General features: G+C 39.9%; 1 protein-coding gene across 1 annotated transcript in view; it reads left to right on the forward strand.

Moving 5' to 3' along the window:
• The window catches only part of RORB (RAR related orphan receptor B), a 179,180-nt gene that overhangs the window by 133,196 nt on the left and 31,551 nt on the right, over window positions 1-14,433 (forward strand). Inside the window, exon 4 of the mRNA XM_060100898.1 lies at window positions 8,432-8,833. Coding sequence (XP_059956881.1) covers window positions 8,432-8,833 — 402 coding nt within the window. The remainder of the gene's footprint in view (window positions 1-8,431; window positions 8,834-14,433) is intronic.

A 14,433-nucleotide genomic window follows, 5' to 3' on the forward strand; every position in this document is an offset into this window, starting at 1 on the left:
GGAAGCAGCCGCATAGCATGGGGAGATCAGCTCAGTGCTTTGTGACCACCTAGAGGGGTGATATAAGGAGGGTGGGAGGGAGACGCAAGAGGGAGGGGATCTGGGGATATATGTATATGTATACGTATAGCTGATTCACTTTGTTATACAGCAGAAACTAACAACACTGTAAAGCAATTATACTCCAGTAAAGATGTAAAAGAAAAAAAAAGGCTTTCAAATGTATGCTTTTTTTTTCATTCAAAATTATTTAATTACAAGGCTGGATAACTGAAAAAGAATTTTCCATTAAAAATAATTTCAGAGCTAGAAAGTATAAATAATATACTGGCTGACATGTATATGTCACTCTAGGGCAGTGACATGATTAAACAGAAATGGCTTGAATCTTATGGATGCATCAAATGGATGCTTTGCTGGAGTCTGTTTAAGCTGCTGGAAGAATTCTAGACAAAGGGATAAGAAGAAAAGAAAACCACATGCTGGCAGTGTATTAAGAGGAAAAGTAAGAGCAAATAAATATATAGTATTGCCTATAACATAGGAAGAAAGGAAAGACTTTTCTGTAGTTCATGGAGCAACCTGTGCTAACTAGGTTAGGTGGAAGCCACATAGTCCTAGATCTAAAGGTGACCACTTGTCCAAGTTTGCCTGTGAATGAGGGACTTCCTGGGATGTGAGATTTTCTGAGCTAAAACTGGAAAGTCCCAGGCAGACCTGGACCACTTGGTCACTGGGTAAGTCTGACTGGTGCACAAGTTGCTTGGTATGTGGAGATGCTAAGGAACAGACCTTGCTTCTGTAGGAAGCCCAGAAGCTCAATTAATGGATGTGGACTATTCAGAGGCATGATGAAGGTCAAAAAGGCTGTAGCAGAGCTCCATGTCTTAGAAGGGTTCTGTAGATGGTGTCCTTTGCAGAATAGACTCGAGTGTGTACTCCACCTTCACGCCCAATCCAAATGGGTGGCTTGGCACCCCAACTGAACTTCTTAGATTAATGAGAGGACAAACAAACTCACACAAAGAATTTCATCTGGCTTTATGTCCTTTTTTTTTTTTTTTTTTTTTTTTGCGGTACGCGGGCCCCTCACTGTTGTGGCCTCTCCCGTTGCGGAGCACAGGCTCCGGATACGCAGGCTCAGTGGCCATGGCTCACGGGCCCAGCTGCTCCGCGGCATGTGGGATCTTCCCGCACCAGGGCACGAACCCGTGTCCCCTGCATCAGCAGGCAGACTCTCAACCACTGCGCCACCGGGGAAGCCCTTTGTGTCCATTTTTAAGTTTTCATCTAAACGAATTCTTTCCCCACTGACGTTGGCCGTAGCACTCCTGTATTCGATTATGAGCAGCCCTGTGCCCTGGGGCCATTTCTGTCTTGTTCCCACTGTATCCTCAGGGTCTGGTTAAAAGCAGGCACCTAAGTGTTGGTTGAATGAATCATGGAATTCTCTTTTACCTAGAGCCCGAGACACGGGCAAAGCCCCTGATACTCATTCTCTTTACATGAATCACTGTGGATTATGTGTCTCTGGTCACACTCCCTGTAATGAAGTTCAAGGCAGTGTGGACCAAAAAAGGAAAAAAAACCAGAAATACTTCTAGATTTTAAAGAAATATAGAAAATTGGCATGCACTGTCTCTTGGTATAAAGGGATTTTATGAGTTATTGAATTAAATGTGGGCCTTTTAGTCATTTGGATAAATTTAGCTCTGCATAGATGGTATCTAAACATATACACTGTTTACTTCTTAGCTTGCATTCTCCAGATAGTTGCATCTTGAATTTTTGTTTACCATTTCTCTAATTTCCAGCCCACATAAACTTGTCTTGCACAAAAGTATACCAATGAGATATATTTGACCCCCAAAATAAAAAGAATCTGACGTTGAGCCTTCCAGTTTATAGGTGGCTTCTAAAGCTACAAGATGTAGGTTTCCAAAACTTTTCTATGTATTAGCTGATTTTGTTTGTTTGTTTTTCTAGATTTGTTAATCACATACATTTACTCTTAGGGTAAATTTTAGCCCTGTGTACTTGCACATAACTAAAGTGAAGAAAGTGGAGGGTGGAGGTTAAATGGTTTTCAGAATTTCTTTAGTGAAATTCTGTGGGAATTTGAGTTGATAATTTTGCACTTCATTTCTGTAATATGGAGGCAGCATAATAATTGACAGTATCTGAAAAGTTTCATTAATAATTCTACAGAGAGACTAAGCCATTGAGTATTTGCCTTTGTTGCTTCTTCCTACAATAAAAGGAAGTATCTATTTGGAAAGAGAGATCATGTGGGTCTGTGCTGGTGAACAGAGTCATGAGCAAGGGATGGGCATATGGTCCAAGGCAGATTCAGTGACGTCAGCCCACAAAATCTAAGAGGTTGTCTGAATCTCATGACATAAAAGAAATATATTGTCGGGGCGGGGGTGGGGGCGTGGGTGGGGGCATGGGGATCATTTATGGATACAGCTGCAGTCTATTCTCAAGGGGGAAGAAATTTACTACAGCATAAACCTCTGTGCAAGAAAAAGCAAGATAGTATCTAAGGATGCTGAGGATTAAGGATAATGATCCATCTTAATTTTAGGTCCAGAGACAATCTTGAGGCTTCCAGGGACATCTTTCAAAATGCCTCCTAAGCATGGCTTGTGTCAAATTAATGGTGAGGAGAAATGCTCAGGAGTGATAGCAGGGGCTGGGAATGAGAAGAGGCTTCAGCAGAAGAAAAACATGATTCTCTCTAAGGGAAAACAAATTCTTCTTTACTGTTTATATAGAGGAAGTTTGTTATAAGCCTTGAATATATAGGGTACTTTAAACTAAACAAGTCACACTAATACCTGGGAAGCTAAACAGGTTTTATCTCCTATTGATAAGTAATGCCTAGTATGTGGTATCAAAGGATTATGAAGCCCTGAGGTTATGGTTAATTACCTATGTCTAGTAAGGGTTCAAGAATAAGAGGTAGTATGTGTCCTGCCACTAATTTATTATACCTACCTTCTACTGAGGAAGTAGATATTTTCAAAGTGCTTTAGCAGTAGTACCCGTAGCCAAGGTTAAGATGCCCTCACACCTAACTTCTATATACACACCACCCAGCTTCCCTCTGACATAAAGTAGCATCTTCATTTTAATATTTGCATTTGTTTTCTGTCAGTTATGCCCGGTTCCAAGAATATTTACTTCACCATACCTGGTCACTAAAACAATATGACTGCTAGTAGATTGCTTGATATAACTGTTGACTCCGCTGGACTTTCATTCTCTCCTGAATTTCAGCTTCTATAGTGGCGTATTAGTCATGGGAGATATATGAGTAGACAACAAACTCAGCAGTAACAAATTTGTTCGAATTTAGCATTGGCAAAGAATCAAAAGTCAGATCCACTTGGAATACATTATGTGTATAAAAAGGTGAAGGTATTGCATGTATATGTGTGTGTGAAGTGACAGCATACATACGTGCACTGAATCTTCTCCACCATTGTATTTATTTCTTTTTTTAACTGGGCCCTTCACAAATGTTACTTGCCGGAATCTTCAGTGTCATTGTATTAGCACTACCAAAAAAAACCCAGAAAATATTTCGGCATCAATAGGAAGATATTGCACCCCAAAGAAAAACCATTATACTCACCTTGCAGTAATGAAGTATGTGTCCTCCTAAGTGACATGCCTCTATGAAAAAATGGAAGCTGCCCTACACGGGCAGGTGTCACAGATTTAGCTTCTTGTTATCCAGAATGGCATTGTCCAGTATGGTATCCACATGTTGCTATTTAAATTTAAGTTTAGATTTATTACAATTAAATAAAATTTAAAATTTAGTTCTTCAGTCACACTAGCTATATTTCAAGTGCTCAAAGCCACATGTGCCTTGTGGCTACCATATTGGAAAGTGCAGGAAACATTCCATAATCACAGGAAGTTCTGTTGGAGAAGTGAAGGGGAAGAGAGAGAATATTTTAAAATTATGAATAGGGTTGGGTAGACTGAATCAGATTTTTTTCTAAAAATCTTAAAGCACTATAAAAAGGCATAGCCTTGAAATTGTAAAGTTAAATTAAGACTAGTTTCCTTGATAAGTAGTGAGATATAAACATAAAGAATTTCACAGCCAAAGATAGTAAGATAAAATAATTTCCAAAAGGACTATGGAAAGTCATAGATGATAGTTCTACAACGGGGTTCCTCTTGACACCAAAAACATGTGTCTAGTTGTCATGTGGTAGGAAGCAGAAATCTTTGAAGAAGCATCATCTTTGTTTTATAGTTACTCCAAAAACTTCCATTCCATTTAGAATCCCACAATTCAAATAGATATGAAAAGATTTCCAATACTTTTGCGTAAAATGGTTCTTTGCTAGTGTGGGATCAAAATGAGGGTTAAGAGCATATCATGAGCAAATACTATCATCACTGAATATTTATAAAGCACTTGCAATGTATACAAATTGTGCTAGTTTCTTTGAGAGCTAGCAGTTTAACAAGAGGCTGTCTCCATACTCAAGTGAATCTCGTTAACAGAATAATTCAAGTTTGAGAGGGTCAAACACTTAAAATATGTGCCATTCTGATTAATGGGTAGTGGTAAGAAGAATGCAAGTACTTGAAAATATAATAGTAATATAGCCTTTGTTAAAATAGGCTCATGAAGTCATTTGTAGAGACATGGATGGACCTAGAGACTGTCATACAGAGTGAAGTTAAGTCAGAAAGAGAAAAACAAATATCATATATTAATGCATATATGTGGAATCTAGAAAAATGGTACAGATGAACCGGTTTGCAAGGTAGAAATAGAGACACAGATGTAGAGAACAAAGGTATGGACACCAAGTGGGGAAAGTGGGGCTGGGGGGTGGGATGAATTGGGAGATTGGGATTGACATATATACACTAATATGTATAAAATAGATAAGTAATAAGAACCTGCTGTATAAAAAACAAATTAAATTAAATGAAATTAAAAACATAGGCCCATGAATACAATAAATGTATTTATAAATAGTGACAAATTATTTTTATATCAGGAAAGTTCAGTAACTTTATTTTGCCAAGTACTATAATTTTTTCCCAAATATGTCACCACTTTTATTACAGGAAGGGGCATAAAACTGAAACACTGGCTCATCAGTGTTTCTGAAATGAATGGAAAATTGATTCTAAAATAGTATTATAGTCATTGTCAGCAAAGTCCTTGATTTAGGATGAAGCCTGATAATTCCAAAATGTTGTGGAGCTTTAAGTTTTTTCTCTGAAAATATTTAAATTGCTCAGTGACTTGATAAGTCAATGTTTTTTGGAAGAGACCTAGCTATTCACCATTGAGTGGGTTTTTGGGTGTTTACAGGGCAAAGAGCTTGGCAGCATACTTATTTGACACTGTTAGCTTTGATTGTGAGGTCTTATGGTTAACAGCAGAATTCTGAACCTAAAATTGTTCAGTATAGGGTCTTGACTGGGCTCGTTTCCATATCTGCTGTCAGCTACAGGTCAGTTCTACAGCTCTCCTGGTTGTAGCTGGCCTTGCCTGAGATGGTTCTGCTCTGTTTCACATATCTTATCCTTCAGCAAAGTAGTGTTGGCATGTCCTTTTCATGGTGGGGCACTCAATCACACAAGCGCTTTTTAAGCCTCTGTTTGTGTCACATATGTCAATATCCCATTGGTCCAGAGCAGATCACATGACCCTAAGTCAAGGGGATGGAGCAGGATGCCTGCACAGAATGAAGGGGCACTGCAAATTTACATGGGGTAGAGCAGGCAAATAGGCAAGAAGCATCAGGGTTATTAATGCAGTCAACCTACTACAATGTGTATTTCACCTAAAGTGTATAGAAATCTAAAGCAAGGTTTAGGTTTGGAAAAAAGTTTTAAAAGAGCCACTACATTTTTGTCTCCATGTCAGAAGAGTTCCTCGTTCTTAATTTTTTCTCCCTATAAATTTCAAATGAATAAATGCAAAACTATTCTACTAAAGTAAGTCAGAAAGTAGGTCTACTCCAGCCAAAACAAAAATCTTAACCTACAGCAGTAGACATAAATTTTGGATTCACCTCTCTATCTCTGTCACAAAGAGCTGTTCCAAATCTACAGGAATGCAAAGGACAGGGGGTGAGCGAATGGAGAAGCATGTGACATTTCTTGGGGGGAAAAAGTTTTTTCTGAACCAAAACTTACCATGATTTATTTTTTTCGTATACTAAAAGGGTTTTTTCCCCCTAGAGAATGATATAGAGTAAATTATTTGAAATGATAAAGATAGAAAGCTTTCTCTAAAAGCAACTACAGAATTCTGTCCATGGACAAGCTGAAAATACCACTGCAGTTAGGAAGCAAATATATTTGTCTCTGAGAAACAGAATTTAATGCCCTGTCTCTACAAAGTTAAACACAATGATTCAAAATGCTATAAATTCCATACATATGTGTTAGCATAGTTATTTGTTTTTCTCTTTCTGACTTACTTCACTCTGTATGACAGACTCTAGGTCCATCCACCTCACTACAAATAACTCAATTTTGTTTCTTTTTATGGCTGAGTAATATTCCATTCTATACATGTGCCACATCTTCTTTATCCGTAGCCACATAGCACAGGGAGATCAGCTCGGTGCTTTGTGACCATCTAGAGGGGTGGGATAGGGAGGGTGGGAGGGAGACGCAAGAGGGAAGAGATATGGGGACATATGTATATGTATAACTGATTCACTTTGTTATAAAGCAGAAACTGACACACCACTGTAAAGCAATTATACTCCAGTAAAGATGTTAAAAAAAAAAAGAAAAAAAAAAGAAATAAAGGAACAAAATCATTAAAAAAAGACCTATAAAAATGACAACTGAGGTGGAATGGGGAGTTTGGTCTGTATTAACCCAATTCCTTGTCTTTATTCAGAAAAATTAGTGGATAATTGACACTTGGTTTTCCTACTTAGGCAGTGTCAGAAAGCCAGAACACAGGTTTTTAAAGATTAAGGAGATAGGAAGAGTTTGGGCTGCTCCAAATCCATCCCTCACATCCACAATCCAGCAGGCAGAAAGGAGGAAAATGGCGAGCCTCAGGACACACACCTGCATACAGGGCTTCCATCTACTCCTGTTATTCAGAGCTTCATCACAGAGACACACCTGGCAGTGAGGGAGGTTGGGAAATGTGGTCTCCATTCTGAACAGCCTATGCTCAGATAAACTTTGGTAGCTCTATAACCACTGGAAAGAGAAAATGAACATTGGAGGCATATTGGGAGGTAAAACGGCAGCTGTTTCACAACAAGAATCTCTTCTGTGGGCCCTTGGTGCTGGAGAGTTCTTAAGCACTTCACCATTTAGTCATTCTCAGAAGTTATTCTCATCAACTCTACTGACTGAGTCCAGAAATTGGACCTATTTCTACTCTCCATTTTCTTCTTCCCACATTCTCTGAGCTCCCACCACCAGCCAGTGACGGGAACAGTGTCACAAAAGAAAAGAAAGCAGAATCTCAAAAGGGAACCTCTAAGTTGACCATAGCCCCCACCATTAACATGAGCCGAACGACATCATGCTTGATGATTCAGATAAGGTGGCCCCTCGCCTCCGGATGCGCACAGTCTTAAACGGGAGTTGACAGCGTGTGAGGAAAAAGGTCTCGATCCGCAACAGTTCAGGAGGTTAAGCTCTATAAGAAACAATGAATTCAGATCAAAGCATCTTTGTATTACTCTATGACCACTGACAGAGCCTCTTTCTCCTTCTTCCTCAGGATGGTTAAGGATTTTTCCAGAAGAGGGGGGCAGTATAAAACCTGGGGACGGTCGAGTAAGAAAGGAAGGGTTACCATTGTCTCACTAGCTGGGTATCGTATTCACAAAATTGCTGTTTTCCAAAGATTGTTTTCATTTGATCCCAAAATCCAATCGAAGGCAAATGATGTGGTTTCCTTGAAATTGTGTTTCTCACTCTGCTTCACACCCTTGGTCTTACCCAGCATGCTATTTAGAAAATAGTGAAATAATAGGGTCCTATCTGGCAATGTAGAAATCCTAATGCTTAGGAGGGAAGCTAATAATGAGTGTTGGTCTACATTTGAATAGGTACTATGTGGTAGTTATGGGTTTTTGTGAATTCTTCTTTTTCCCGCAAGTAAGAAAGAACGAGGAAATATGCCTTCTAACTTCGTGTCAATGAGAAATACATCTATTAAGTTTGTACATTTCTTCCTCGCTTAGGTTTAGTTCTCACTATGCACATAAACCAGTACAGACACCCGTGAATATAGCCTTTTATCAAATGTGGAGTGCAAACGAATGGACTCTTGGGCTATGGTACTGGGACTTGGTGCATTTTATGTTGAGGGGACAGCCGTCCATGAGCCCTTGGACTTGAGGTGCTTAATGCAAATGAGAACCTCAAGCGCTGTTTTCTGCTTTTGTCTCCCACCCAGCTGTGAAGTTTGGGAGGATGTCCAAGAAGCAGAGGGACAGCCTGTATGCTGAGGTGCAGAAGCACCAGCAACGGCTGCAGGAGCAGCGGCAGCAGCAGAGTGGGGAGGCGGAAGCCCTCGCCAGGGTGTACAGCAGCAGCATCAGCAATGGCCTCAGCAACCCGAACAACGAGGCCAGTGGCACTTACGCCAACAGACACGTCATGGACCTTCCCAAGTCCGAGGGTTATTACAACGTGGATTCCGGCCAGCCGTCCCCTGATCAGTCAGGACTTGACATGACTGGAATCAAACAGATAAAGCAAGAACCCATCTATGACCTCACATCCGTACCCAACTTGTTTACCTATACTTCTTTCAACAATGGGCAGTTAGCACCAGGGATAACGATGACGGAAATCGGTAAGTGGAAATCTCCTTCCAGCTCATTTTTGGAAATTCTACTTTGAAATTGCCTTGGTCCTATTTAGTAAGATCATTTTCTTAGGTCTACGTTGAATTACTTGCATTTATGGCTTCTAGCGAGGAAACAAATTGATTTTAAAATATAGTCTAATAACTGTCACTGTTCCATGGCCCATAAAAGTTTATTTCAAGCAAAGGAAGAAAGAAAAAATCATAAATAGAAAGATGCTATCTGTAAGGAACAGATGCTATCTGTTGAATTTGGGTTCATCACTGAAGGAAAAATGTTATTGGTATAAACAAGAAAATTTCATCAAGTGTTCAAAGTGATGCTATTAAAAGTGAAATAGGGCTTTCCACGTGGCACAGTGGTTGAGAGTCCGCCTCCCAATGCAGGGGACACGGGTTCGTGCCCTGGTCCGGGAAGATCCCACATACCGCGGAAGCCCGTGAGCCATGGCCGCTGAGCCTGCACGTCCGGAGCCTGTGCTCCATAACGGGAGAGGCCGCAACAGTGAGAGGCCCGCGTACCGCAAAAAAAAAAAAAAAAAAAAAGTGATATAGCTAAGGGATATAGAAGCAGTATGTAGTAACTGAATGAACAGGGCTCCAACTCTCCATCTAAGATAACTGGGGACAAACCTCAGTTTCCTTCTGTGTAAAGGCAGAGGGGTAGACCAGAAGACCTCTAAGGCTCTGTAAATCTGAATTCAAGAATTCTACATGGGAATAGAGTCTGAATTACTGGCAATAAAAAGAGTGTAGTCTGGAATGTTACAGAAGGACAACAAATAAGCCCCTCTGAGCAGGGCAAGTCCCAGGCACAGTTGCATCGGTTGCAGACCCTCCTGCTTCTGCAACGTCCTTCTTAAGGAGTGGTCTTCAAGAGTGCACTCTCTCTTCTGACCTGTTGCAGCTTTGTTTTACCCTGTTAAGCTTAGGAGTCTGTTAACCGTCTAATCAGTTGATTTTATTAACTAATTGCCATAAAAATAAGGATGTAGGTTTAACACATTACCCTCCTGGGTAACAGAGCTGTATGTTAACAGTAGCCCGGAGGAGCTAGCAGGCAGTGGCTACAGCAGGCTTCATGCAGTACTTAGTGCATAGGGAAAGCAGTGTGGAGCTCGGGAGTCTTTGAGGCTTCCTCACATCTTGCCCTGAGCAGAAAATAGTGGTTAAGAACCAGGCTACCTGAATTCAAATCCTGGATCTGTCGCCTGTTGTTTCTCAATCCTGGTTTGCTCATCCTGTTTTTTTTTTTTCCCCTCAAAAAACGTTAGCTCACAGATCACACCATTGTTGTAAGAATTAAATGAGTCAATACTTGTAAAACAGAGCCATGTTTGGCACTCCACAAGCGCTCAGTAACTCTGAGCTGTTCTCACTTGTTCACCACGTGTTCAATCACCTTCTCTGTCTAAACTGTGAGTAGGAGCCTAAAGCCTACGAGTGTTTTAAATAAAGTTGATGTGAACACATAACGAAGGACACGCCATATGTATCTTGGCTACTTCTACCATCTGGTTGAGGAAGAAGTGACGTGACACAGTTATAAAACCTGAAACGCTATTTTTCTCTCTTAGCAATTCAGCCTGTGGCAGGGAGTAAAGAAGTGGTTGACATAGCACCTGTGACGACATCCACAACTGAGAGACACAGAAAACTACACATCAGCTCTAATAACAAAAATATTCATTACGTTGCTCTCCTTAACCTGTGACTATGTCGCAGGCACTTCACACACATTTAATTTTCACAAGCATCTTATATGATAAGTAAAACTATTACTCCCACTTTACAGATGTGGAAACAGAGGCTCAGAGATGTCTCATGACCTGCCCAGGGTCCTTTGGTTACTAAATGATAGAGCCAACTTCCATCCCAGGCTGTCTGATTCTGGAGTCCTTGTGCTTATCCATTATCCTGCTACTTGCTATGGGTTTAATATTCACAAACTGCATTGTCATTCGATAGGGGACCATCTGTTTAAGTGGAGTCACTAGATCTTTCCAAAAGGACATGTTAAAAGGAAAAGGAAATAGGCACCATTTTTTGCTTTTATCCTACTTAGTATCTAAGTTCCTGAGTTTGCTATTGATTGGGAACACATGTTTAAAACATACTGAAACAAAAACAATTGTTGGATGATCTGATCCATACCCAAAAAGGAAAGACTTCTAAGAATGCAGAAATCACAATTTCTTTGTGATTTAGAATCAGTAGGAGGTATTACAGAAAGAAAACTACAGCCAGAAACATCAAGTTCAAGTAACCCTACCCAGGTCATTCTCCTCCTGGCCTTGAGTCTATTCCTCTATGAACTAGAGAAACTCCAAATTCATCCAGATTTTCTACACAGACATTGACCCCAAAATGAACTAGCATTTATTTTTCTTACTTATTTCAAGATACTATTAGTCTTTAGAGATCTCTAGATCCGCCTTAAATTTCAGAGGTTTCTTCCATCAGACTTTCAGGGATGCAATTAGGTTGTCCTCCTAGGGCTCTCAAATTTAGCAGGTTCCGAAGCCTAAGTATTGCCTTGGTTCCCATTTTGTTAAAACGGCAATGCCATCTAGTGGACACAAACTCCTTCGAGTGTCGAATGGAGGCACCTATAAGAGCCACAGCAATGTGATGCACTGTGCTTTCCTGCACCGTCCAAAAAACTGCCACTCATTTCACTAAAGCACTAAGTCCATAACAGTCTAACTGGGCAGGAGGGCATTAGTGGTGTAGTACAGCAGTTAAGAACTTTGGTTCTGGAGTCGGGCTGCCTGAGGTCAAAAGCTCATTGTTCCTTTTCCCTCAGGCAGTTAACCCAACCTGAGTCTCAGTTGTAAACCTGAGATAATAATAATCCCTACCTGTGTGTGTGGATTAAATGAGTTAATATTTGAAAATTCTTAGAACAGCTTCTGTCATGCATAAGCCTCATTATTATTATTATTATCAATATAATTGATATTATAATGGTATTAATCTCATTATTACTTAATAACATTATTGGTCATTACCTAATTACCTGTTATTGAGCCCCTAATGGTGCCTAGCAATATTCAACTCTTATAACAACCCTATTATGCCTGTTATATAATTATTCATATATCCATTTTACAGAGGAAAACATTGAGGCTCAGAAGTTACAAAACTTGTTAAAAGCAAAGTAAGCATGTGAACCCAGGTCAAAGTAACATCAAAACTATATCAGTTAAAATAGTTAAAAACTATTTTAACTATGTTTCTTCCCATCAAACAAAGGGAGCCCCTCCCAAGTTAATGGCATTCCCACAACAAGACCTGCTTGGTGCTCGCTGCCTACCTGACATCCTACTGGGGGCGCTACAAAGGAGCTTACAGAGGGTGCATGCTGACATTTTGACTTGAGTTGATTAACAAGGATCTATACTAATCTGGCTGGTGACAAGTTGTCATAGAAAGAAGCCGGTGCTGAGAAAAAAAATAGAAAATGTGGGGAATTCCCTGGCGGTCAGTGGTTAGCACTTGGTGCTTTCTCTGCCAGAGCCCAGGTTCAATCCCTGGTCAGGGAACTAAGATCCTGCAAGCCACACTGTGCGACCAAAAACAATAAGGGAAAAAAGAAAATGTGATTTTAGCCGCATTCTGACTGGGTGAATTGAAGCTATATCACACGAGATAATTTTTTAACCTCACTCTTGGCTGCTTCCTCTCGTTTCTGAGAGAACAATGAAATTGTACAACCAGATCATGATTCTGATTGGGCCATTGTAAAAGCAGATTTTAAAAAAAAAACAGTTTTTGGATTAGCCCATAGAGAATACAGTCTTACAGTTTTGAAATTTTAATAAAAATCCATGTTTAAGAACCATAAAACATTACTAGCAACAGCATGCAGATCCCAAAAAGGCAATTAGTTGAGTGTTATGAGTCAGGAATATTCCCCCTGAAAAACCAAACTTGTCTTTCTAAAAGTGCACCAGAGGAACTACAGACTTCTAGGTTCAGGAACCCTAATAATAATACCTTATGGATAGACAGAAAATGCCTTCATGCACATTAGCCAATTTAAGCCTCCTACCAGTGCCTTCAGGTGGGAAGTGAAGAAATCATCCCATTGCTCAGATGAAGAAATTAAGGGTCAGAAAGAGTGAGTGATTTTCCCAGGCACAGAGTTAGTTAAGTGGTAAAACTTAAGTTCTTATGTAGCTCATTCTACTACTCTACACTTCCAGGCATTCTTTCAAAAACATATTCTTTTTTTTTTAAACATGTTTATTGGAGTATAATTGCTTTACAATGGTGTGTTAGTTTCTGCTTTGTAACAAAGTGAATCAGCTATAGGTATACATATATCCCCATATCTCCTCCCTCTTGCATCTCCCTCCCACCCTCCCTATCCCACCCCTCTAGGTGGTCACAAAGCACTGAGCTGATCTCCCTGTGTTATGCAGCTGCTTCCCACTAGCTATCTATTTTACATTTGGTAGTGTGTGCCAGGCACTCAAAGCAAGGAGAACATGGTTCCTGTCCTCACCGTCTAGGAGGCAGGCATGAAAATAAGTAGCTGCAGTTCAACACCATGTATTATAAATACTGAGCATGACGATACCACAAACTCTCCTGCAGGTGAAGAAGACGGTGGGGGGGGGCGGTATTGCTTACTCTGTGCCATAGCTCTTATCAGGAATGTTTTATTCCCATAGTCTTGGGACTCGAAAAGAAAATGTGGGTAAGCAAGGAGAAAAACATGAAACATTTCCAGAATAATATGCTTGGGTTTCTCAAAATCCCATAGGACAAAACACCATAAAATAAGAGAAGGGCAAAAGTAAGCTGCAAATTAATATTTAGGCATCAGGTTTAACTGGGTTTAGCAGGAATTTTACTTCAAGCTGGCATGGTGGAGGTGTTATATCTTTGCAAATAAAATTTTGCAGTGGTTGGTCGCAGGGAAAGGAAGCTGGCTATAGGAGGACTGGCAAACAAGCAGAGAGAGAAAATGGAAGGTCGTGTTTTTGCTCCCCCACTATAGCCCTTAGATGGGTTGGAGGATTCTGCAGGACTAATACTCTTAATGAAAGCTCATTTAAGCTCAAAGATGATTGACAGTGTATCCATGAGGTACCAGACAACAAGACAATTCAACCAGCCAAACAACATGCTTTTAAAAACAGGGGAAAAATCCATCAAATTAGTTTCAGTGCTAAGGGGATAGATTGCCTTTTACAAACATTATCTGAGTTTGCTGTTCAGTAATTTTCTCTCCAGATAAAGACAATGAAATCAATGAATTCATTGATCCCTCCTGGGTAATCTTAAATGTAGATTTATTTTCATATTCCTTTTGTGGTCTATTTATGGAGCCTGGAATTTTAAACACCAAAAATAAACCTCTTTTTTTTTTAGCAAATTCATCTATTACAGAAGCTGAGTATTAATAGAGGAGATTACAAAAAGGGATTGGCCTAAAGGTGATCTAATCTCTGTAATGTACTATTTTTTTCATCAAGGCTACGTGGATACATAGAAGGTATTTCTAGTGCTGTTTTATTGGGGGAAATTCTGTAAAAGTTGATGGTGTTTCAGTTATTTATTAAGAACCCCAAGCAGGT

The sequence above is a fragment of the Mesoplodon densirostris genome, chromosome 6, assembly GCF_025265405.1.
Source record: "Mesoplodon densirostris isolate mMesDen1 chromosome 6, mMesDen1 primary haplotype, whole genome shotgun sequence".
In the NCBI taxonomy this organism is placed as follows: domain Eukaryota; kingdom Metazoa; phylum Chordata; class Mammalia; order Artiodactyla; family Ziphiidae; genus Mesoplodon; species Mesoplodon densirostris.